We start from the raw sequence: 27,803 nt of genomic DNA, 5'->3' as shown, positions 1-27,803 counted from the left end.
CATAACTAAAAAACTAGGAATATAAAAAAAGGACTTAATTCTGTAACTAAAAACCATAAACACATTGCAAAAGTTTCCAGAAATACAACAAAAACATGAGCTGTTATTATCTAAAACAAATTTCCCATAAAAGTCAATACAAACATGGTAAACAGATTAAAATAGGTACATTTTAAACAGCCGACTTGGGGGAGGAGACAAGCACTGAGTATACCTGCAATAACGATAAAAGTAAAAAAATAAAACAAGTTTGTCAACTTTTGTTGAGTAAATCAACTAATTATGACAGTGGGCTATTTTTTTTTAGACCTTTTTGTTTTTGAACTTGAAATTGTTGATAAGTGGGAATACGGCGAAGAGATATATAAGTGTTTTTTTCTTCTGAGGTAACCAGGTCTGGCAAATAGAGTGATTTGAAAGGGATTTTGCGAATTTTCTACAAAGTGCTAGTCTCCTCTCCTCAACAGTTCGTAGATTGCATACTTGACTTGTCTTATAGTAATTCATTCATATTTATTCCCTTCACAAGTTGAACGTTATCGTAAATTTTATCATAATAAACACGAAATAATTTTGGAAAATGTTAATTACAAATAAATCACATCGATGCAGTTTGTATAGATTTACAGTTTGAAAGGCTATCATGATACAGGTATGTATGGCATATTTCCATGTTAAGCTACACATTTAAAACACATGAATATTTTTGTTGAAGTGTGACATTGTATAATGATATAGAAACTGTATAGAAACATACATTATTTATTGCATCACATATAACAATTAAATTAATATAACATATTTATCGCTTTTTCCCAATCTGTTCATTTCCTCATGAATTTGAAATGCGTTGTAAATTCGTTTCATATTATTTTCTTACACCAATGGCATGAGCATTACAATTATTTAGTTAATACATTCAATATGTCATTCTACTCACGAACCAGGTGAAGTACAATACTGATAATAATAATAATAATAATAAACCTGGATTCATACACCGCTTAATCCGAAAAATTGTCTCCGTAAGCGCTTTACAGATGCTATTATTTTCTAGGTCATCGGATCCATTCATACACACAATCTGCATCATCTTCATTCCCTGAGGAGTATTCCAACAATAAGGGTCACCGTGACGGCATAATTAAAGTAATTACTATCACAAAAGCTTTCATCATCCTATCAAAAGTACATGGTTACCTTGTCAGAAGAAATTCCTAATGCATTGCAGTCTGTATAGCTTTAACAAATCCAGGTTATATAGGGGCGCCGAATTATGAGCGCCATAAAGGAAACATTATGCTCATAGATGAATGAGTTATAAACCCAATTAGATACATCATAATAGAAGGGCTCTTCATTCATCATATAAGAAAACGCGAGAACCTCGTAACATTTACATCATTTTGTTTGGCCACATACATTAAATCAAAGGAGGTAATATAAAGATACCACATTCACAAGACCTTTAAAGGTACTATGTCCCATTTGCAGGCCAACAAAGTGGAAAGGTTAAATTCCAACGGCATTTGAAAGAAAATACTAATTTGGAACTTCCCTTAAAAAAAAAAGGGGGGGGGGGCTTGAAAATGTCTTTAAGTGGGAAAATAGCGACTATTAGTTGTCGAATCGACTTAAGAGCTATAGAGCCAGTAAGTAATTTTCTGATTTTCAGACCATTGTACTGAATAGTCGTACGTTTTATGCTGCGCAAAGATTCAATCAGTTAGTGTCTGACAGTGAAGTCTAGCAAGTTAACGGATTTCCTTGCATAATTTGAATATTAGGACACTGCTAACGTTTAAATTTCACAGATAGGACATACATGACATATTCATAAGTCTTGCAAAGTTCTACAGAATTTGATGTTGGCTGCCTGCAAAAGGGACATAGTATCTTTAACACTTAAATTGTGCTTGTGCCCACAACGAGTGCGCTCTTTAAATCTAAAATATATTGATTAATATACCAACAGCCCTTTTTATTTACCACTTGTTCTCACCCGACCACAGCCGCATGAAATATTAAAAAAAAAAAAAAAATCATTTCAACACCATGCATATCCGATTGCACTGTTAAAAATGACATTCTTAAATTCCAATAATGTGAACAATTGGAAGTGACATAATCGTAATCAAGCTGATGGAAACTTTGTTTAGTTAAAGCTTATTCCTGACAAGAGAAGCGAAGATACTAGTTTTTTTCTTCAGCAGAGATCCTGGTGTTCCCACCTCTGCGACGTGTCCTTCGGAGAGTACAACAATCTGATCTGAATCCAGGATAGTTGACACACGATGCTGTTATACAATTTACAAAAGAGACATATAACCTGGTTAACGTACATTGAATAACAAAGTAGACGTTAAAGATTTTAAAAAAAAAAACATTTCTACCCTATACTGTTCTTTTTTTTCCCTTTCTTTTCTGTATATTTTTTTCTTCTCCTTCCAGCTACCCCATACTTCTCCTAATTTTCTTTATCTTTTTCTTTTTCTCTTCATTTTCGTATTCTTCTCCTCCTCCTCCTTCTTCTTCCCCCTCTTCTTCTTCAGCTTCTTCTTCTTCAGCTTCTTCCTCTCCTTCTTCTTCTACTCCATCTTCTCCTCCTCCTTTTCCTTCTCCTCCTTCTTCTTCTTTTTCTCCTCCTTAATCTTTTTCTTTTTTTCTTACTACATCTTCTTCTTCTTCTTCTTTTTGTCCTTTTCTTCATCTTTCTCTTCTTCTATTAAAATTTCTTTCTTTGTCACTAAAGGTGAGACGTCACCAATTGGGAGTCCATTTATTGATGATGTACATAGATATGTTATTTAAATTATAAACCGATGAGTAATGTTATAGAACAGGTTTTAGAATAAAAGTCTCAAATTAATTAATTATGATCGTCGACGAATATCGTTGAATAAAGATACTTGTGTTACAGATCTTTTGATTTTTAAAAACTTACCGCAATCGTGATGACGGTTTCCTTATGGAAAGCAGTTGCGACGACTTCCTGTAGAATAGCATCCTGTGAATAAATATGGAATAAACATTGAATTGTTTCTACTGTCAAAGCAAAACACAACATATATTAAATGGATTGAAGAATAGGCACTTATAACGTAAATAAAGATGTAATGCCTTTTCATAGAACATTATCCCTTTGGAATATAGAAAATGTTTAACACGAAGGAAATCATTAAGGTTAGCAAGATAAGTTGATTAAAAAAGAAAGAGAAAAATAATGTCTAATGGAAAGTCATAACGATGGCAACATCAAGAAAACGTAAAAGTGGACTGCGGGGAATTAATAAAACAAATAAATTTACCGTGTGGACATCAATGGAGGCCGTTGCTTCATCCATTATCAAAATGCGAGTTTTTTTTAGTATAGCCCGAGCAAGGCAGAAGAGTTGTCTTTCACCCACACTGAAGTTATCTCCTCCTTCGTGTACCATCGAGTCTAGAGATTTGAATTCCCAGTTTAGCAAAAGGCAAAATAAAAAAACATGTTAGTTGTAGCAAAATAATCACATGCAAACTATTGTAGACATCCTTTCATAAAAGCCATGTTTCATAAAATGTAGCTCATAATTTCAAATCACTTCCTGTATACAGAGGAAATGTTGGTTTTTTATTTCATTTTTTGATACTTTTCAAAATCGAATTAAAGTTAATGCACCTTGATCATTTATAATTTTGTAAGAAGAAAATGAACCTACCGAGATTGTTTGGAAGATCTCTCACAAGCTCCTTGAGTTGGGCAACTTCCAATGCTTCCCATATCTCAGCATCTGATCGCCTTTCCTCAGGGTCCAAGTTGAATCTTCATTAGTCAGATAGAAGAATGATCAAGAGAATAAAGGCCGTAAGAATGGATGGAACTTCAGGAATTCATTTTTTTTTTGGTGGTGGGATGATTATTGAATCGAGTTTTTAATTCTGATGAATACCATTGCAGGCCATGGAGTGCGCCACGGTATAATACTTGGTACATTGTGGAAAAGTGCAACTGAATAACGAGCTACTTATATCTCAGTCACACTAACAAACCGACTCCAAACCGACTCCAAACCGACTGATTCTTAGCCATTCCGGATAACATGTTATTTGTTTCGGTTATCTGTTGGTCTGGTATTGGTCTCGTGGATGTGAGTGGAGAATCCATTTTATTATGATGACATGACCTGAAAGTGAAGTTAAAATGAAACTTTAATATATGATATTGATACATGATTGTCAAACCTGATTTTTGTCTACAAAGAGATATGTTATACTGACTACGAAATTTGATCTGTGAATATATCAACTGACCTAACTGTTCCTGTGAACATGAAAGGGTCTTGAGGTATGATGGCAAGACGACTTCGCAAATCGACGAGAGACAGCTTCCCGATATCGATCCCATCGATGTGAATAGATCCTGGAGATTAATAAACATCATAATCAACATATAATTTTTTTCTTCTTTTTGAATTTGAATTTATTAACAACAAAAACAACATAACACAATGTTACACAATGTATTCAAGTGGGTAACAAAAATAACATGTCGTATACATATCCATGTACATGGGTTTCAAAGAAAAAGAAAATATCCATAGTTGAACCATACAAAATTAAGTTAATCATATATCATGTCATATCAAAACCTGTGAATTAGCTATAACTTAATAATACGTAGAGATTTGTGGCTGGAATTGAAATTCACAGAGTTCCAATAACGTATAAGTGATTCAAATAAAGGATATTTCTAAACTTAAAAACTTAAAATGTTGTTAAAGGGAGAACCAAAAGTTAGCACGAGTGCTAGTCGGGATTGGTTCTCCGAGTTTCTAAAACTGTATGCAAAGTCATATTAACACTTATTTTGTCTTAATATCATATTATTTGATCCTTATAATTCATCTCTGCTTAGGAGTTTAATTCTGAGATTTTGACGAAATGATGATCTTGTTTTTTCTTCTCTGATATTTATGGGCAAATTATTCCACAGCTTTGCTCCAATGAAAGAAATTGAAAAAGTCCCACGTGTCTTACTAAATTTAGGTAATCGTAGCATTAAATGTTCTCTCCCTCTTGTTCTATACATGTGATTCATTAAAACAAAGTAATCCATGAACGAATGTGGTAGATGTCCTTTCTGCAGATCATATTCAAATGTCGATACTGAATGCTCGAACAGATTATGCACATCTAATACCTGTAGACTACGAACAGTGCCTTTGAACTTGTTATAAATGGGGAAAATGTTATCACACGCATGGCCATTTTCTGTGCCAATAGTATGCAATTTAAATGACTTTTATAGCAACTTCCCCAAACTTCAATACCATAAAGTATGTGCGGCTGGATAAAGGATTTATACAAGAGCATGAGAATGTGCTTAGGCACATAGTACCTCAACTTACACAGCAGTCCAATCTTCCTCCGTATACACTTATCAACGTTCTGAATTTGCTCTTTTTCACATCAAAGTTTCATCAATTTGAATTCCTACGAAAGATGCTACACTGACTCTATCTATCACTGTATCACTGAGTTTTAAAATACCCCTAATTTCACATGATTGCAATTGTCCCTTAATGAGCATATAATTTGTTTTCTTTAAGTTTATTGTGAACTTGTTAACAAAACACCATTTTTGGACTTCCAAAAATTTTGACATTTACTTCATTCATATCTATTTCCTTCTGTCTTTTATCAAAAGTATGAAATAGGTTTGAATCATCAGCAAATAATCTAAATTCAAAATAATTAGTAAAAGATGGTAAATCATTAATATATAATAAAAACAAAGTGGGCCCGAGGACTGAACCTTGAGGGACACCATATGTTATCCTTCTCCTACTTGATATTATTTCCTTGTAGCATAAGACTTGCGATCGATTTGAAAGGTAACTTTGAAACCATTGCAATACTATGCCTCGTATACTGTAATTTTTTAACTTTCCTTATAGGATTTCGTGATCAATAGTATCGAATGCTTTCTTAAAATCTATAAAAATACCTAGCGTTGGTTTACCTTTATCCATTGATTTTGTAAGTGTATCTTCAAGATTTATTAATGATAACTTTGTACTATATCGCTTGCGAAAACCGTACTGATGTTCATACAAAATCTTGTTAGATTCTAAGAAATTCATTAGACGACCATTAGCTAATTTCTCAAAGACCTTTGCAATGACTGGTAGAACAGAAATGGGCCTGTAATTTCCAGGGTCGGTCTTTGGTCCTTTTTGTATAAAGGAGTCACTTTTGCCGTCTTCAATGCATCTGGGAACTCTCCCTTTTCTAATGACAAATTGAATATGTACGTCAGTGGCGCAACAATATAGGGTATCGCATCCTTAATTAATCTTACTGGCAATTTGTCATATCCATGGGATTTCTTAGCATCGAGAGCATTTAGATTATCAAAAAATTCTGTTTCTTTTATGGGTTTCCAAAAGAAGGATTTTTCATTTCTTCTAGCTAAATAGTTTTCGAAATTAAGATTAACAGTTGGAATCTTCTTTGCTAATGTTGATCCAATAGAAACAAAATAATTATTAAGTTCATTAGCTATGCCCTCATCTGAAGACACAACTTTATTTGTTCCCTCATCACAAATAAGTAACTGTTCAATCTTTGTTTTCTTATTTTTATCATTTCTACTAATTAACTCTTTAATAATTCCCCAGGTCTTCCTCATATTATTTCTATTTTCGCTAAAGGACTCACTATAATACATTCTTTTAGCATTCTTTATAATAGTTACTAACATATTTCTATATTTCTTGTATTCATTTCCATACTCTTCATTAAAATTTGATGACCTATATTTTTTATACAGACTATGCTTCTTCCTGATAGATTTTACAATACCTGTTGATATCCAAGGCTTTTTTGGTGTAGATATTTTCTTTGAACTGCTGAATGTCACATTAGGTGCATGTTTATCACATGCATTTACAAACATATCATAAAAATTCTCATAAGCTACATTCACATTTCCATATCTATATATATACTGCCAATTCAGTTTTGACAGATCTTCTTGAAATAGACAGACGTTGTACTTTCTATATGATCGAGTAACCTTCTTCACATAAGAGCTCTTTCCTGAACCATTTTGACCTTTAAAAATCACAAAAATTGGAAAATGATCCGAAACATCAGTTTCAATAACGCCTGAATGAATGGCGTAATTATGCACATTAGTATACACATGATCAATGAGAGACGAAGTCAAATTTGTCATCATGGTTGGCGACGAAATTATCTGTTGCATTCCTGTAGATTCTATTGCGCTCAAAAAATCAGATATCTTTGGCGTACCTGTTAGTAAAAGATCAATATTGTAATCACCTATTAAAACTACATTTGCTCTACCAATATTTATGTTTTCTAATACACCAAGTAAGCCATTTAGAAACTCATCAATGTTCGTATTTGGTTTCCTATAAATCACACCTATCACAAAGTTATCAATATTATTCTTAGACACTTTTAACCACAAGCTTTCTGCATGAGCAATGTTAAAATCAAGTATTTCATAATTCACTTGTTTGTGAATGTATGCTCCTACTCCACCTCCTCTCTCATTCCCCTGGCGGCAGTTAACCTCCAAAACATAATCTGTTAATGGGAATGTGTCTACACTAGTAACATTCCAAACTTCTGAAAGGGCAATAATATCAAATTTGTGCTTTATAGAATGATCATACAGTAGGTGCAATTCATTAATGTTTTTATTTAATGATCTAATATTTACATGAGTGATACTAAATGAATTTTCAAATACATTTTGCAATGTACCGTCAAAGTCACTTGGACTAGTATTGTATGAGGATACATCAAATGTATATTCTTCATCATTATTAATATCTATCATTATTAAAATATAATAAAGAACTCAGTTTAAATGTATAAAGAGTATATTTAGCCTAGGCTAGGAAGTGGAGCTTGAAGTCTCCGTAGTCAATGTCATCCAGACCCAGATCAAAAAGATCATCTGGGCTCTTGACAACCTTGCTCTCTCCATTGCTCATTTTGCAGGAAATGTTCCCATACCTGCTTGTGGCGGATTTTACATTTGGTGCAACCTTCGCCCTCATCAGTAGTGCATGGCACATTGCACTCAGGTCTTCATTTATAAATACACCTTTCATTGTCTCCTTTCCTTTTAGATTGAAATCGCACAACGGTTTGCCTGCTCTTTCCTCCTTCTCTCTTTTTTCCAAGGCGATGGCACGCTGAAATGTCCTCCGAACGGATATCCACTCCAGCCTCCTTTGCAACTGCTTTCACACTGTTGATCAGCTGATCCTCAGTCTCCTCCTCCTGAGATTCTGGCAGACCAGTTAGGCGGAGGTTATCCCTCCTCATCTCTTGCTGCATCTCATCCTGCTTGAATTGGATTCGCAGGAGATGAGGGTTCAAATTTGCTTTAATAGTAGAGAAACATGCCTCCTTCACAGCATTAATGATCTGTGGCAATGCAGCTTTGATAGCTGCATCCACGGCCTTGGAAATGATTTGTGAGATTTGACTGTCTCCAGCCATACTCTCGCTTAGCTGCTCAGATCAGACAGCCCATGATTGAGCTGTGTGTTGATGCTGCCCCCAGATCAGCTGTCATGCCCCTCGCTTCTTGTACCGCCTCGTCAATGCCCAAATGGGCAATAAAAGGCTGCCTCTTTGATGGCTCCTGGCCTTGTGGTGTAGGTAGAAATTTTCCTGGCATATTTTTCTTCTTGTTGTTATGCATTCTGAGATTTCGATGCATGGTTCTATTAAGTTCATGGTTGTACACAACAGACTGAATAGATGGGACTGCAAACAAGTTTTGTTATCCAAAGCTATGGGAAGCGTTTACTACTTCTGGATATACTATGGTTTCCTGTAAAGTTTAGGATAAACCATCTCCTCTATAGTGATCAGCAAAGCGTCTATTTTACAAACACAATAACATGGAGAGTAATGCAATTCTGCAAAATATCAAATATTAAGCAAATCCTCAGAGCACATCCTCAGAGCTGGTTCAAAATGGAATATGAGGACAAACATCAACATCCTCAAAATACACTCATAGATGTTTTGGTAAATCGTCACAGTCATGATTATTCAATTTACCGTCCTCAACCTGCAGGCTACAAATACAGATAACGGAGAAATTTCAACACTAAACATTACCACGGCTATTTGATCTTGGTTTTTGGATATAACCATGGACTCAGGCACCCAGCCACCCAGGTGCATCGCTATATATAGACCTTTTTCAGTGGGGGATGTTTTTTTCTCTTTCTTTCTTCTTTTCTCTTTCTTTTCCTTTCCTTTCCTTTTTTTCTTTCTTTTCCTTTCCCTTTTTTCGTTTCTTTTTTCTTTCCCTCTTATTTATTTCCTCTGCCCTTTCTCATTTTCCGACGGGAAGCGCACGTTAACTGACAAAATCCTGATAGGTGGGAGGGGGATGTCGCACCCCGACACCCCTCTCCTTTTAGCGACGCCCCTGCATGGACCTACTTCGTAGTAGGTCTATCATATAACGTGTACATTCATGTGGGCATATTTACTGGTTGATATCAAATGCATCAATCAGGCGATAACAATTGAGTACAATATATTGATGTTTTAGATATGCCTATAAAGGATAATGTAAACAAATGTGAAATATAAACGTTTTAAGAAGAACGAGAGCGTCATTTTATGGGTCACAGTCACATTATTTATATGTTTTTCTATTACTTCGCTCATTCTTTATTAATATAAGACTATATAGGGAACATACCTTTAAATGTATCGATGATGCGGAAAAGTGTCAGTGTCAGCGAAGACTTCCCACTCCCTGTTCGGCCACAAATACCAACCTATACAAGTAAGTGATAAATGCCAATACTTGGTATATTTTAAGAACAAAGAGAATTAGATCTCGCAAATATTGTAAGAATTCGCCTATCAAAAGGAAAGTTACAAGAATTGTCAAAGTCAAATTATCATTTTTGGTCAGACAAACTGATTTATCATACCACCCAGCAACCTATGGAGTTAGAAAATGATTAATCTACATCAAATAATTGGAGCCTGGTTTCGTCTAATACAAATCATATGAAATATATATAAATCACATAAGATATTCTGAATATAACTTCTTAAAATTTGAAGCGCTTTATTTTTTCTAGAATAACAGTAAGAGTAATAAAAGGTGCTAATTTGACCATTTCAGACGAAATATAATTGGAAGAGAGGATGTCTTATTTTCCAAATAAATTAAATATAACTTTGGTCACTCTTTAGAGGTCAGGCATTTTAAATTACGGATATCATCTACCAAAATATTATTTCACTCTTGTATTACTCCTGATTTCAGAAATGGCATTCATCAAAAGTGATTTCGACATTCACCTAATTGGATATTGTCATCGATATTATACACCAATGAATGAGTTTTGCTGTGGAGATGAAATTTAATAGAATACAAGAATGATGGGATGGATATAGAATAGATTACCTTCATGCCTGGTTTGAAATCAATGCTAACATAATGAAGGATAGCAGGTAGGGTAGCCGCATACCTAGCATGTACTCGATTGTATATTACATGGCCCATCTCTGGCCAATTACGGCTTGGAGTCACAGACCCTGTTTTAAAATAAATCAATGATAAAGTTTGCTGATCCAAAAACTTGTCAACAAGTCTTCCTATCATGTGCGCTTGTATACACTTACACCATCTTTTTGTTTTTAAACACAATTCATTACAAGCTTTCTCAGGGATATGGCAGAAGCTGAGTTTGGAATGAAAAGAATAACACTTTGGTTCAAACTTTGTGTATCATCAAATCAGATTAAGACAGTTTACACACTTTTACAAAGTTTATGTCTTTGAACCGGTGAATATTCATTCCAGATTTACACACTAGCTACAATGTCAGATCTAGAATCATTATGTATGGATACAATTTTTATGAACGTATTAACATTTCACATTGATCAGCGTTGTGTAATTGTTTGTCAGGCACTAGTCTGTTTTAGATTAATCGATAATTAGATAATACGTATCACCTTTTGATTTCGTCAAGATTTTAAGTTATTTATTATACGTATCACCTTTTGATTTCGTTAGGATTTTTATTATAATTAATATATATATATATATATATATATATATAATTTATTATTATTCTGCCATAAATTGTTCGCAGGATATCTCAAGAAAGGATAAAGCAATTGAAACTTGCAATGATGATAGATCTTAGTCCAACTTAGAACTGCGTGACTTTTCAGGGACGCCAGATCATCGTAACGGCATCCAGGCGCCATTTTGTGAACTTTTTTGGAAATCAACTCATGATCATTTTTTTAATTTTTTTAATTTTGTTAATATTTTTTTTTCAACGGAATGTCCTTTATCATTCATTTTTATCATGATTAAGGTCAATATCCGTCCGGTCAATTTCAAATAGTAAGACGCGTGCGTACGCGTACGTCCGTGCATCAGTTCTTGCGCAAAATTAAAAAATTCTTCAGAATCATCTCAAATTCCATTTCATTCATTTTGTACACGACCACGCTCGAGTTTTCGTACATCATGGCTGTACGCAACATAGAATCACCATTGTTTTTTTCTTTCATGGTATTTTACATACCCTTCTGAACCATTTGAACCCATGTTTATCTCTTTATGATCATTCATAACGGAATGAGCGTCCGTTCCGAAGATAAATGTCCGTGCGCGTGAGCTCTTGTAATACATAGCATATATGGGCAAAAACATGCCTATCAAAAATCCATTAGAGCTCTTTAGGGTGCTCTGGGACCCTCATTTTTTTCTTCATATTTGGATAGAGTATGAGTCGGAGATATGATTTCATGTCTTATTTGGCCATTAAGTACATCGTGACGTCATTATAATCGCCACGAAACTCAAATACGAATTTGCATATTATGACGTCAGCATATTTATAGGAAATTAAGTGTATCTCTGTAAATTTTGATCATATCTCTCCCAATCCCTGATACGATTCTGTACGCAGCAGGTGACATTTATTTCTCATTTTAACAATGGCATCAGCGCCCATTCTTTCGATTAATGGAGGCATGTCAATTTTCCCAATTTTGCGTGTATTCTTTATATGAGGTGACTTTTTCTGAAATTCTACATTCCAGTCTTGTTTGAGCAAAATCTCCAAAAAAAAATTCGCTCGATTTTCTTCCAGCTTCGGATTTGTTGTAGCTGAGAAAATTCTCAGCACGGAAAGTAACATTTATTATTTAATCAGATGTTGGGATCATGGCCTTATCTTGACTAAAAGATGTGATTTGAGATCGCATTTTTCGTTTACGTCCAATGTCTATGTGGTATATTGGTCTTGGCGACCCAGGTTCCATTCCCGGAGGGTCAATTTTTTTAATTAAGAAAAAGAAAGAAAATCGTGAAAATGCGTTCTTTATTACAAACATTAGAATAGACATCACCTCATTCAAGTTACAAATTCTTGACTAGTTATATTGTGGTATATCTTAAAGGAAGATATTAGCCTACATGACCAAACTTAATTACGCATGATGAGTTACCTTCATATTTCTCGTTCTCTACCTTGGTATAGTATTTGATCCTCTCTACGGAATTCATGCCCAACTCGACACTGGTTGAATTACGAACAACCCATGTCATGGAATTTGCAGCCTAAGGAAGAGAATCAATTATCATGTAATCCTGGAAAGCTGATTAAATACTGGTTTGCATTTTGATGTTGCAAATTTCCGAGATTCAATATTTACAAGTTTTCTTGAAGTTGATAAATGGTTCTCCCCCTCCCTGTTTCTCTCTCTCTCTCTCTCTCTCTCTCCCCCTCTCTCTCTCTTTTTCACTTTATTCTCATTTCCCTTTGATTATGACCATCTCCTATTTTTTTCGACCGTATCAATTCGTGAAAATTACGTTGTGAGATCTTAATCACATTGTTACTAAGCCTCCTCCTGCATGGCTACGCGATATTAAGTTCTCAGAAAAAGTTAACGAAATGTTAAATTTGTATTTACCTGTACTGCATATGTTATTGCCAAACCAACAAGACTAGCGCCAAAAGTAGCTGGATGAAGAGTTGATGCAGGAAGACTAGTCAGTCCGGCTCCTAGAACAATCAGGGTTCCTATCAAATTCTTTGTCAAATAGAGCAAAATAATAATGATAATAATGTTAATAAGACATTCATGTTAAAGGGAAAACGTTTCTAACAAATCATTTAGATGATGCCGTAATTATTATCAGATAATTTACCTCCAATTTTCTAAAGTGCAGCCTCCTTTCAGTACAATCATTAATTATATATCAAGACTTTCAGAACAATGAAAGCAGGATCATACATGCCAAAGACAATAACCGTCATTCAATTCAATCTGAAATTTTTGAGGGGAAAGTGAAAAAAGAACTCACAAAATACAAGTTTGATGCTATATTGTTTAACACACACATCCTTTTTCATTCAGGTGTTCTGCACAAGATATTCTTTAATTGGATATATACAGATTTAATTGGTAAAACTTTTAATACACAACTTATATTATTCTGTGATTCACGAGACTAAATGTTATTTACTTGAAATTGCTCTCTGCCTTCCCGAACGCATGCACGTTAATACGAACAGAACAAATTTTGTGTTGCTATAAAGATCATTCTTTCCCCCTCGTTTTAGCTTAAATTATTTACGACCTTTAGAAGAAACATTTGTATTTGAGCCACCTCTTTCAAGTTCTTATAAACTCATGACGAATTCATGTAGAGCATCTTTATAGTTAATAACATGCATTTTATTACCGTCAATAAATATCAAATTCAAACTTGTACGTCGGTCACATCCATCGCCACAATTACACAAAAGTATACATTATGAGCACCATAATGAAAGTTGGAGTTCAAATATATCTATCGCCACGATTACACAAAGGTCAAATGCATTATGAGCAACATCATTAAAGTTTGATCCCTGAATTGATACATACCAATCTGATCCCAAGCCATCGGTTACTATCTTGAAGAAAGCAGAAAGCCACGTGGTTTTTCTCGATTTTACCGACGATATTTTGCCTGAATCTTTTCTGAAGTCTGTACAAAAATATATATATAAAATCGTCTCAATTTACACCTTACACATTAAAAGGGAATGGCACTATATATGGGAAGTGGAATGAGAAAGAGAAGGAAATAGCATCTAGTTTAACACATTAGACGAGTAAGCATGTTTGTTTTAACATAATTTTTTTAAAAATATACAATGACATGAAAGTTTCGTATGTATTGTGTTGCCTATATTAACATCTGGTGAAATCTTTAAAAAAAATCCCTTATTTACAATAAAAAGCCTCTTAATTACCTGTAGGCACGAATAGTAGCTAAACCTCCAAGCGACTCAGTAAACTGGGAGAAGACGGGTGAGGAGGAAATATTCACCAACCGTTGCATTTCCCTGTATTATTCATATGAAAACAAATATTCAAAGTTTGATAATGTCTTTATGATAATTACCTACGTACGTTAGGTCAACATTGTTAATGTGTACAGTCTACATAGAAAGGAAAAAAAATAATGATAATATGCATTAGTATTCCTATTGTATTCTTCTGTAAATATACATATGATGGTGATATTGAAGCTATTGTTGTATTATTACTACTACTACTATTACTACTACTACTACTACTACTACTACTACAACTACTACTTTTACTACTATGACCACCACCACCACCACTACTAGTACAACTGCTACTACCACCACTAACACTAACACTACCACCACCACTACTACTACTGTTACTACTACCACTACTACTACTACTACTACTACTACTACTACTACTAGCCTACTACTACTACTACTACTACCGACTAATACTACTTACCACTATCAAAACTGCACCTACTACTAACACTTTTCCATATAATGCCTCTATCTCTGGTGAAAAGTGAACCCTTTTCATCATGAATATTGTCAAACAACACACATGCTCACTATGCATTTATAATACAATCATTACCCACCGCTGTGACAAGAAGATCGGAGGTACATGTATTTCATGATCATAACGTTAAATCATTATGTAAAATTCATTAAAACCCAGTATCAGTTTCAAAACTTGGGTTTATCTGTATATCCTGCCACCAATAGATTTTATTGACCCGTGCTTTTTTTTATTTTTTTTGTTTCAGAATAAGTTTTATTTTTCATTAAAAAAACCCCAAATTTAACACATAAAAAGACAATCTGTTACATATAAAATCATTGATTTTGATAACATTATTAATAAAGACAAAAATTAAAAAAGCAGTTACAAATATTATATTAAACGTTATTACATTAAACGAAGATGGAAATGAAAATGTTCTTCCTGACCCCCTCCCCGTTGCACCCTGCCCAAGAAACCGAGCCTCAAACCTCCATTCCCTTCCTACCCCACCCTCCTCTCTCCTCCTAACCCCTCCTCATCCATCCTAACCCCTCCATCCTCTAAAACTACCTGCTTTGCAATGTGGACAAAACAAATATTGCATTTAGCCTTATGGCATTTAGAGACAGTGAGTGTGAGGGTAAGAGGGCATCTCATGTCGATTATATATAGGTAATTACAAATAGTTCTTGTCAACCAATTCGGCGTCTTACTACATCTAGTACCCACGAATAAATATAGAATCAAAATAAAAAGAAAATCCTAATTTAAAGTGAAACATAAAAACAAAAACCAATCCCAAGCTTATAAACAAACCTATTCCAAAACTGCTACATGACAACCACTATACATGCCAATTTTCCCACTTACCTTGAGCTATCAATAAAGACTTTCATAATGAGCATGTACGCCAGGCTGATGGGGATGATAGCCACAATGAAATACCAGGAGATAATTGCATTAATTATCACTCCAGTCATGGTCGCCAAGAAGAACTTAAATAAACCCAAGATGAATGGTCCTTGCGTCTACAACAGAGAAGGAAAATTGAAAATATGTTCGTCTCGTGTCATTCGGCAATTTTTCTTTTCCTTTATTTTCTACACATTCTTTCATTTTATTCATTGCTCTCTCTGCACGGGCATCTAAACACTGTACAATATAAAAATGTGATAAATAAAAATAGAAAATATGCAATATAACGAATTAGAGTTTCATACAGTAAATTGAAAGAAACAAAGAAAGAAATTTATATATATTTTGTACTGTAACGAAATGTATGTATGCATCGTTTGTAAGGCGACTCAATTACAAGCGTCATACTTTCACAAAGTATCGCCAATTGGACTATTTCGTGTTTGAGTGTGTATTGTTGATGCATGCATTGTATAAAGACTATTTTGAAAGATGTAATCAAGGGTGAAGTTAGCGGACAATACAGGTCTGGAGTTAACCGTTCACGTGACGAGAAGTCAGTTGTTGATTATTTGAGAAGAGATCATGATATTTGTGAAGGTATAATTTGTTAAAGTTGATAACTAAATAAACGACAATATACTGGTCTGTTTATTGATGTTAAGGTAAAATATCTCAAGAACGAGATGTGTATGAGTTAATTGTTTAAGCTACAGATGTGTTATATATATTTAGACAATTCAGGTCTGTTTATATATAAACATTATTGGTGTAGAATTCATGTATTACAAATTATAGAAAGATTTGATACATGTTACAAAGGTGTTCTTTCCGCCATGTATTTTAATGTAAACAAAAAGTTTATATTTGTTTTGTTTTGTGGATAAGGAGGAAACAAATGTGTTTGATTTCAAATCTCATTCTGCCAAAAAACAATCGTAAGATGAAAATAAATTATGTTTTTAGATACTATAGGCACTGTTTGAAAAAGACAGGAATTCGTTACTCTTGACAACAGTTTTTTAGACTGCTTTTGATGCTGCATATATACCTGATCGAGTTTCTGCATGTCAGAAGCAAAACGGTTCATGATTCGTCCAATCGGGGTCGTGTCAAAAAATCTGCAAGATAATGAAATCATTGGTTAGACTGTTGCTATAACGTAAAGAAAGAAGCGTTTCATTCTTATTTTTACTGTCTTTGAATCAGGAATGTACCATTAAATGTAAATATGTAAATACATTTGAGAAAAAAATGTATCCGTATGTATATCGCCACATTGACAGATAAAATGCACTCATTCCCAGAAGTACTATATAAGGGGGGGGGGGGGTCGGTCAGTCACCCAACTCTATGATTTGTATAAATGGCTGATTTAAATCGCACATCAGAATTTCGTTCGTCTGTGTGGTCGAAGTTTACTTTGAAATTCATCTTCTGAGGTAAAAATGAGGGTGTGGGAGGAGATCTTATCATCTCGTTTACACGACTCTTTCCCCTCTCCCATAATTTTCTCTCCTACTAAAAAACACCTTTAGGTTGCCATACAAGTGTACAACGTGTGTTTTTGTGTGTGTGTTTGGGTGTGCTTGTGTGCGTGTGTGTGTGTGTGTGTTATATCAAAGCACTACAGCAAACGTATGATTTGCAGGTAAGGGATGGGCAAAATGTTTATGATTTTATAGATAAAGAATTAAAAGAAATATTTGTTAGACCAAGAATTACTATACTCATTAGAAAACAACGATAATTTCAATTTAAAGTATAGCGTGGAGCCATATATACTTATGAGCATCTTCATAGATTTGGTTTTGTTGGTGATAATTTATTTTCGTTTTATAAGCAGGAAATATTATCTTGCGGGAGCGTTCAAAGGATATGGCAGGAATTGGTACAACTTTTTGAGTTAGATGAAATTAAAGATTTAGAATGGCGAGATATATTTGTTGGGTTGGCAGGTAGTTCATATAGAATAAAAATGTGTAATACTATAATTTTCATGATGAAGTATGTTACATTTATGTCAAGATGGGGGGAGGGGGCGAGTACCACCTTTATAAAAGATGAAAAAAAAGTATTTTTAAATATAGGATGAGGTAAAGAAAATAGCCATTAGAATGGGAAAGCTGGGATCACATTTCTTAAAGTTGGAGCAGCTTAAGATTAATTAAAAATATTTTCTTCTCCACCGTGAGCTTGTTAAAAATTGTAACTCTATTTTGCAGCCTGGTTAACTTACTTATTTAGTATATTTTTCTTGAGTTGCGAATGTTTTAGACATCCACTGAGTAAGTAGTGTGTGTGTGGGGGTGTGGTGGGTGGGTGGGTGAGTATGTGTGTGCGGGTTGGTTGGTGAGTATGTGTGTGGGAGGATGGAGGTGTTTGTGTGGAGGGGGGCAGGGAGGGGTCAGGGAGGAGCAGGCATTGTTCCAGTAAAATTACCTCCAGATTTGTTTAATTTTTTTGTTTATATAAGGGAATATAACACTTAAAATTGACATATATATTATGTTTAGGTACTTATACGTTTACTTTGTTGCGAAGTTATATATATATACTGCAAATAAGTTTGTTTAATTAATGTTTTTTATATAAGCAATCAATATTGAAAACGTTTATTTTATTCAATTGTATGTTATTGTTTGTATTACACATTTGGAGAAATAGAACAAAATTGCTTTAAAAAGAAGTGTGTGTGTACGTGTGTGTGTCTGGGGGGGGGGGGGGACAAAGAAGGTATGTGCCGCCCCTGCTGCTGATCGTATGTGATCATCTCGCACTTATACTACTATGACAAAAGGGATGAATTATGGTCAAAGGGATTTAGATTTTTCTAAATAAAGTACTCACCTCATTGGTGCCCTCAGTACTCGAGTTAGCATTAAATTATGTAGATTCTTTGAGGTTTGGACACACTGAAAGAGTAGAATCATTGTCCATACCATACACAGGACCATATCAGCCGCATTCAGAGCACAGTAAACACCGATATATCTCATCAGCAAAGCATTGCTTTCTTCCTGCAAACAAAGGAAACAATTGATGTCGATTTCACACTGGCTAGATTTTTAAAAAATCCGGTGTGTTTACTTTGGGTGGTAGTTTTATCATTGATTTCTACATTCTTGGGTGTCACTACAATATCTGGTTTCACGGGTTACGTTTGAGAGTGTATATATCATAGCAAAAAACCTATTATGAGCAACGCACTTTCACTGAAGATAGTACACAGTGTAACGAACTTTTCTTCTTCCATTAGTGATAGGCGAACTATCTTTCATCACGTGATTTACATTTGACCAATCGTAGCGCAAGATCTTTAGTATGTGGAATATAATTTGAGATATATACAATTATTATCAAATATTGAACTTATGATCTTACTTTAATGTATTTTATAATGCGGAATAATTTGATCATAGCACATTGATATTCATTATGTGTCAGACTCGACTTGTTCTTTGACTTTGTGTACATTATTACAACCATTTTTATCTATCCGTTTGTATTTTTGATTTTGATTTGAAATCTAACCTCAAGTTTTGGTTGTAAAGAGGAAATGATAATACCAAAACAAATAATATGTAAGTCCCTAAGAGAAAACAGATTAGAATGTGTAGGCCTACTTACATCTGTTGCATTGCTGGGTAACTTGGCACCAGCCGATGACCAGACAGAAAGCCAGAATTGTGTTCCAGCTTGAGCCACGTTCTGAAGTATGGCAAAGAAGCAGACGAAGAAGCCTGGACATAATCCAAACTGACATAAATAATACCAGTAGTATCGATAAGATACAGAACCACGATTTCTCTCCTCCGATTCGATCAATTTGCTTGAAGAGTCGTCATTTTGAGGACGTTGATCTAAATTTTATTAATGATAAAATAGATTAAAGATAAAGTTGAGATCTGGTCATGCGATTGCATTATGAAAGAACAGGTGTGGAATTAATCAGAAAAAGTTGATCATGTAGCATGTAATTATTAGTGTAATGTGCAAGGTTCTGGAGTCATCAAAATCATAATAAATTTGGCCCAGTCTTGGTAAAGTAACAAGCACTGTACACAGAAAGGTGTATTTGGGACTAAACAAAAGGTGTCGGGCCTTCTTACCTTGATTTACTTATCTTTCTATGCTCATTTCTTAGTCAGTAAATATGTTCTACCAAAATTGTTTGGCAAATGACATTTATTTGTAATCTTGAACATTCAGTGAGAATTCATTTTTTATTTTTTTTTACCAGAACTCAAGTTTAATTTTAATTTAAATCCACACCCCATCTTCTTTTGCACTTGAAGTACAAGCACAAAAAATGATTTATTTCTATCATATCCAGAGTTTGGTGAAATACTGTATTACAATCCCATAACATCTTCTTATTTATGTGATTTTAGGCACGAAAATCATCTAAAACAGTTTTTAAAAATAAATATTACTATTTGTGCACAGTGAATGTAATGACTTCCTTAATATCCATTAGCCAGTACTGTACCAGGAATGGAGTCGTGGTGCAAGTATACGAAACGTCAAGCCTCTTTGACCTAACCTATTTTGAATCTATAAATAGTATAACTACTTCATGGATTTATATTGGTGATCTATTTTTACCTTTCTTAATCGTCGATATTTGTTTCTTGAGTACTTCTCGTTCTTCATCTGTTGAACTGCAGTATCCGACTTCTAATTCTGCTTCATTGGCCGCTTTGAGAGATAGATTCCAAGACTCTACGAGGGAAGGATCCAATTTACCAATCTCTCGCATTGTTCCTTTCCTAGCTACACATCCGTTTTGGAGAAAGATCACCTGAGAACATCATCACAATTATTGTATGTGTCATTCTTATATTTCATTCTTTAAACAAAACGATCATAACAATAATATTGCAATAGTTTAGACAAAAGATACGTATTTGTTTCGACAAACTAGAAACAAATCGATAACAATGTTTGAACGTAACGTTTTGCAATTTTCACAACACTTATTTATTGTCTAAAAGATGTGATGTCTTTCCGCCTCGACTACATCCTTTGGTAGCAGTGGCGGATCCAGGTAGGGGGCCCGGGGCCACTCCCCTAAGAAAGAAAAAGGGAAAAACACGTTAATTTTACCTTTATTTGGGGGGGGGGGGGTGCGAATTTTCAAATTTTCGAGGGCAAAACAATAGAAATCAGTGTAGCTGATTTACCGCTTATTCACCGGCCGGCTGTTTCGCCGCTAAATATTTTCTCACGAATTTGGCCCCCTCTTTGGCCCCCTCCCCTGCCGTCAGCTGAATCCACCCCTGCTTTGCGGAAACCATTCACTATATACAGGTCACCATAGCCAGTCTTGATAAGAAAGGTTACAGTATGGAGATCTCTCCAAGTAACCCTTGGATTATGAGATCAGTTGTAACCCTCTGTGCGGATGCATATACATAGTGGTTCAGCTGTGTTTACCCTTTGAGGCCCACTTAACATTTAGGGTTAACGTGACAGTTATAATAATGTGACATTGGACGGCAATATGTAGATACATCCGACGTTACTGAAAAAACCAGTCATATTTTTTCCCCTCTACTTTTTTGTGCGCTTACCGACCGGCAAGCTTTTACTGATTTTCATACTGATATCCCGTAAATATTGTCCATAAATGCCACCAAGATGTCATCAAACGATCATTCCGCTGATGAAATTCCGTTAAGAAATAGTGAATTTCTATGTTCAGTTACCTCTACAAAGAAACTAATTTCAAATCAAGTGATTTTCCCCTAAAAAATGACCCCGAATCGGGGAATTTAAAAATAGTAGTCCCACGCATAGCTGGTTCGAGTTTGTTGTGAAATGACCACCCCAGTAGAAATAAAATAGTCTAAAACTAAATAAAAAATATATGAAAAATAGTCCAGAGATAGATTAAAAATTGAAGAAAAAATAGCAAAATAGATATTTTTAGCCTATATGTTTTGGAACGCTTTAAAAATATCGTAAAAATAGAAAAGTAGCCAAAAACTATATCAAGAAATCAAAAAATAGCAAAACAAATTATAAACAAATAGTGAAAAATATATTTTTCTGCTGGTCAAAATGACTTGGACCATCAATGAACAAGAGGGCCCAGAAAGCCGCTGAAAATGTATGTTTATGTCTATAACTTATTTTCATTACAATATATGACTTTCTCTTTGACATATTATTATGAGATCAGTTGTAACCCTTTGTGCGGATGCATATACATAGCGGTTTAGCTCAGTTTACCCTTTGAGGCCCTATACCAGTTATCCACGTAGCATCGTTATTATGTCGATTTGGTCCGATGTATAGTCCAAAGATTCGTACCTCTTACACGAAACTTAAACCTTATCATAACTGTCACGTTAACCATAAATGTTAAGTAGGACATGTGACTTCGGACAGCAGGCCAAAACAAAAACACCCCCCCCCTCCTAAAAAAGAAGACTTGAACTTGTACAATCTACAAACTACAAATTCTAAATCATCATATTAAAAGGCCAAGTTGTGACCATTCTTTTCAAAATTTCAGAGTAACACTTTTTACATGCTACAGATTTAACATTTATAGTGCTGGATCCGGTTTGTTCAAAGTGCTAATATAAGAAGTGTTAATATAAAAAGCGATCAAATTATTGGCCTTTTTGATTTGTGATTTAACATTTTAGTATTTAGAGTGTATGGAAATATCACACGTGCAACCTAATAGGTCGTAATACTAACGGACTAGAAGACCAGTGGAAACTGGAGAAACTCTGGAAAATGCCCATGCCCCCTTAAAACACAACCTTTCGTACGCTAAAGATGAAATATGTACGTTTCAACTTTAGACTCAAACAGAACCTGGAAATATGATATTTTGTATGTCAGATTTTTTTATTTTATATCCTCATGTATACTTTTTTGCATTGCGATTGTACAGAGCACGAAAAAAGGGATTGCTTCACCATAAATTTGGGAAGCGTGAGAAAATTTACTGTTTGGCATGGTATAGTACTTTCCGGAATCCACTTTTTCCACCGATCACCGATATTTCTGCGTTCGATATCTAAATTTCTTCAATTTTTTGGAGTGCAACGAGCGCGCAAGGTAAATCCCCCGCCTTAATTAAGTTTCTACAGCCGGTATGATGTGCATAGCCATCGGCAGAGTTCCCGCACGGCGTGCGCGTAGGCTAGGATCGCGCATTGAAAAAAGCAGCTAAAAAAAAAAACATAGTTCGACAAATTGGCTGCTTCCAGTAGTGACCGTGGTGAAATGGCTGCCGACTATCCCCGTTTTCACCTGTTAGATGTAGAATAATTGTTGACATTTAACGAAGGAAGTGACAGCAAAAACAAAGAGAAACAAATCAGGTACCGACTCTCTGTGTTTCGGGATTTTTGTAAGGAAATAAAAGCCGATTTTGATGATGATTTTGTGGACAACGTAGCCCTAGACCTTCTTCTCTCGCAGTTCTACGCTGGAGCTCGGAATGAAAAATGAATACTACCCGGGATACTACAGCAAGAAAACAATGCAGGCTTTTCGATTTAGCCTTCAAAGGCGTTTCTTGGCGTCAAGAAATGTGGACACTACTAAAGAGGAGTCATTTTCGAGAAGTGGGAAAACGTTCAAATTCTTCTTCTTCTTCCTTTTGAGTACAGACCTCTTTACAGAGTATTATCGTACTATACCGGGGGTGTGTGCAGGTGGACCACTACACCGGGGTTTCCCCCTACTCTTTTACGAATAGTGCAGTGGGTTCTTAACGTGCAAAGGTAGTACGTGACTCTACTCTACACGGGGCCTCCATTTAACGTCCTATCCGAGGGACGGAGTGTTTTCCACTTGACATAACCTGCGTCTATGAACAAGGGAAGGGGCACGTTAACACACAACTCAGGCTTCAGTCATCCGCCTGGGTGGGAGTCGAACCCGGGATCTTTGGTTCGACAGACGGACGCTTTACCGACTGAGCCAACTCGCCTCTAAAAGCAACAGGAAAATTTGCTGTGAAACACCGCCCTGCCATTCCGAAGGATGACATGACGATGATTCTGCAAAGTTTAGATTCTTGGTCTCCAAAATAAGGTTTTCCTTGACACCCTGCTGTATTTTGCTAACAGAGGTATGGGGAATTTAGGGAACATAACGCCAGGAAATTTTGTCCTCCATGAAGCCGAAAGAAATAACGGTGAGTACTTTACACTCTGCGATATGCATGCCGAAAATCATGCAGATGATGATGGTGATGAGAGCCAGGCAGGACAGATGTGTTCCTTGCCGGGAAATCCCCTTTTCCCAGTAACCAGCCTCAAAATGTATCTGTCCAAACTAAATATTGACTGTGAATGTATGTGGCAGAGGCAGAAATCAAAAGCAAAAGTAACTAATGCTTCGTGGTATGCAAATACACCGCTTGGAACAAATACCGTGGGCTCAATGTTAAAAAATCTGCCAAGAATCTAGCTGCAAAATATACACAAATAACTCTTTGCGAGCTACTAGCCTCTCTCTACTGGACGAGGCAGGATATCCATCCCGAGACATAATGACGGTGTCTTGCCATAGAGCCGAAAAAGGTTATTGAGAACTACGCACGCACAAGTGAAGCCAAGAAAACGATGATGTCAGAAATGTACTCCACAAGCCCGAAGACCAGTGGCAGTGCAAATGTTGAAGAACAACCATCTACATCTTTAAGACAACTGTCACTGAGGACATGAATGCTGAGCATGAGACTGAAAACATGCCATCATTAAATGATAGTCAGCTGGAGCGGTTTTCGATTAAATACCCGATCAATTTCCATTCAATCCACAAGGGCTGCCCACCACAAAGGTCACTACTGGGAGCACCACTACCAGAGCGAGCTCCTACACGATGAACGGCATTAAAATCGACGGCCAGAATATCAATTTCATGGCTGTACGGTCACTATTTTCAACAAGTAAAACAACGAAAAGCCATCCATGTAAATACGTTCGTGTTTTTGCTTTGACTTTGAGACTTTATATTGACTTGTTTGACGCTGTTACATGGAAGTTCTGACATTTAAAACTTGTTATTGTGAAATTCACTTTACTTGAATTTCGATTTTTCTGGAAACTAAGGAGAAGGGATTCTAATCTGGTAAGTCATTCACCTCTTCTTCCCTTTTTGTTTAATTTAGGCCTATCGGTATGCTGCTGAATGCTCACAGTACATGTTTCTTTGTAATAGTGAGATGCTAATGTCTCATGAGGGATATAATTAAAGCAGATATGCAATGTCTTTCTTGGGTCTAGCATACTATGAGCATTGAGAGGCATAAATATAGTAACTTTCCCTCGAGCTAAATTTGATATAAATTTGCCTTAGGGAAAGTTACTATTTGTGCCGTTTCATTAGCTTATAATTTTTGCTGTACCCTTGAAAGGTATTGTAGGCCTATATTTGTATATTAGTAAACTGGCACCCAATTGACCGCTTTATAGAGTCCCAAATTCACCCCTGACACCCTCACCTGATCAGCATGCTCCAAGTATTGGACCTGATGTGTGACAAGCACGACAGTTCTTCTTTCCTCGATCAAGAAATCAAGAATACCTTTGAAGAACATGTGACTACCAACGTGCACATCAAGGGCTGATAATGGATCATCCTGAGAGACAGAGAGAGAGAGAGAGAGAGAGGGAGAGAGATGAAGATTCCTTGTTTGATGGATCAAAGCGAGCGTTCCTCAAAGAGACAAAATATTTTGTGGTTAATCTATTCTGGAAACGCCATCGAGTTTAAGGATGCTTTTATTTTGCGCAACACATTGATACACAGTTTACTTTAACCCCTCCTCCCCTCCCGCAAACACACATCCATGTTCATTAATCTTTCCGCTGACTCATTATTATACCAAGTCATAGATATTGCGATAGAGCACAAATTCTGCCTTTGATGCACCAAGAAGTAAGAAATACAGGTCTTAATCTTGACTGCACCACGATTTCCGTGATAAATTATTTCCTTGATAAATTTGCTGATTACTTACCAAAAGGACGACATCATTTGAGCTATACATGGCCCTGGCTACACTGATGCGTTGCTTCTGACCTCCGCTCATGTTGATACCCTGCTCACCAATCTCCGTTTGGTCTCCCATAGGGAGGATATCAAAATCAGGTTGTAAACAACATGCTTCCAATATTGTTTGATATCTGCGGTGGAGGAGGGAGGAGGGAGGAGGGGGTAATGATATACAATATTTAGAATTCAAGAATTATTGCATGTATATTATGCATAAATCTGATTTCCATTGGTGTTACAAGAAATGATAACATGTAAACTAAACAAGGTATTGTGTGCTAAACAAGCTGGAACGAATTGAAAAGAGATAACTGACATGGTAATATTTGTTTCAGTTTATTCATCATCTTCAATTTCATCTAATCAGGCAATTATTATTTCAGTTCTTTCATCTCTTTTCGCTCAAACCATTCTTGTTTAAGGAGGGCATCACATACTCTGCTTCCTTCTTCATTTTGTTTGGTCCAATGTAAAGCTGAACCTACAATGTTTGTGTTGAAATATTTTTTTATAGAGAGAGGGGGGAGGCATGCAAGAAGAATTATTAAGTGGATACCTTTTCTGGCTAAAGGGGTTTCCGAATACGATGTTATCCTTCAGGCTAGCGTTAATCAGCCACGCTGTCTGTGCTGCATACGCAACTCCGATCTCTTTGCTTAAAAGATTAACCAAACAATAAACGAGAAAATTAATTTATTTTCAAATAAAGTCAAAAAGAAAAAAAAAATTGTAGATGATACTGGTACATTCTACACTCATGATAACCCCCAAATTCTTCTTAATACCGGGAATAATGAGTTACATTCGTATGTTATTGGACAGAGGCAGATAATTAAGTTGCCCTTTAATTGTTAAGAAAACTAACTATATGAGTTTTGGTAACACGTTTAACACTTTACCTCATCATCATGTAATGAATGGTTGTGAATTAAAACAGATTTTATAAAAATGTCTTGGGTTTTATATCGGTTGTAAAATATCATGGAAACTCACAACCGATTTGTTATGCAAATTACTTTGAGAAATGTAGGGGTTATTAATAAACTAAATAATTATTTGCTACTAGTATTTTACGAACATTATACTATATACGTTATTGATACTATACTCAACTTATGTAATATCAGTGAGGGGGACAATGTTCTAAAGATGAAAATTTAATCTGTTTTAAAAGTACAAAAGAAGAGCCATCGTGAACACACCATCCCTATATTTCATAAAAACAATTACATGTATTTTGAAAGTAAAAGACTTATACTACTTTTACACTGAAATATTTATGTATCAGCTAAAGCTGAATAGAGGCGATTTTCCCTCCTATGTTTGTAAAAAGAATTTAAAAAACGATATTCATTCCTACCCTACCAGGTGAAAATCCTATTTTCCTCTCTCCCTTGCTCTGAAAACAATAACGTACACACGTCCCTCAGTTGGAACAGTTTGGACACAAACATAATCGAATCACGCTCACTATATTCCTTCAAGCTTAAGCTCAAGATTCCTTTTTAAATCATGTGTGTAACAAATTTTGCCTTTCTCCTCCTTCTCTCTCCCTTTCTCTCTTTCTCTCTCTCTCTCTCTCTCCTCTCTTTTCTCCCTCTCTTCTCATCAGGCTTACAACTGGCTTACATCAATTGTTTCACTCGGGTAACCACGTTTTTATGCACATTCTTATGTACCACTTCTATGAAGCTCATGTGTCAGTGACTCAATTTTTGTTATAACGTCTTTCGTTAGTGTTATCGGAATTCAGTTACAAATTGTGTTTAAGTATTTCATTCAGGATCCTAGAATTACAAACTTTGCTGATTGAAAGGTTCCCTAAATTTCATATATTTATTGTCTATGGTACATGTCTATCAATTCTTTTATTAAATCTTATGTATGAAACAATCTTGTTAATATGTGGAATGTGGAACAATAAACAATCAAAAGAAAATGATACT

General features: G+C 35.4%; 1 protein-coding gene across 1 annotated transcript; it reads right to left on the bottom strand.

Annotated features, from left to right (window-relative positions):
- Positions 1–1,819: 1,819 nt before the first annotated feature.
- On the bottom strand, positions 1,820–26,544 carry LOC575256 (ATP-binding cassette sub-family C member 8; the record flags this gene model as incomplete). Its single annotated transcript, XM_030985822.1, has 19 exons — positions 1,820–2,297; positions 2,945–3,007; positions 3,309–3,442; positions 3,702–3,805; positions 4,294–4,402; positions 9,752–9,830; positions 10,472–10,602; positions 12,538–12,649; positions 13,006–13,125; positions 13,966–14,068; positions 14,337–14,429; positions 15,781–15,938; positions 16,877–16,946; positions 18,676–18,845; positions 19,456–19,688; positions 20,434–20,629; positions 25,304–25,441; positions 25,823–25,988; positions 26,414–26,544. Coding segments are annotated over 19 exons (2,448 nt in total), but the record flags the coding sequence as incomplete, so codon positions are not given.
- Between the last annotated feature and the right edge of the window lie 1,259 nt (positions 26,545–27,803).

The sequence above is a fragment of the Strongylocentrotus purpuratus genome, unplaced genomic scaffold (genome assembly GCF_000002235.5).
Source record: "Strongylocentrotus purpuratus isolate Spur 01 unplaced genomic scaffold, Spur_5.0 spur5_contig_836, whole genome shotgun sequence".
In the NCBI taxonomy this organism is placed as follows: Eukaryota; Metazoa; Echinodermata; class Echinoidea; order Camarodonta; family Strongylocentrotidae; genus Strongylocentrotus; species Strongylocentrotus purpuratus.
This window is presented reverse-complemented; position numbering and strand designations above follow the sequence as displayed.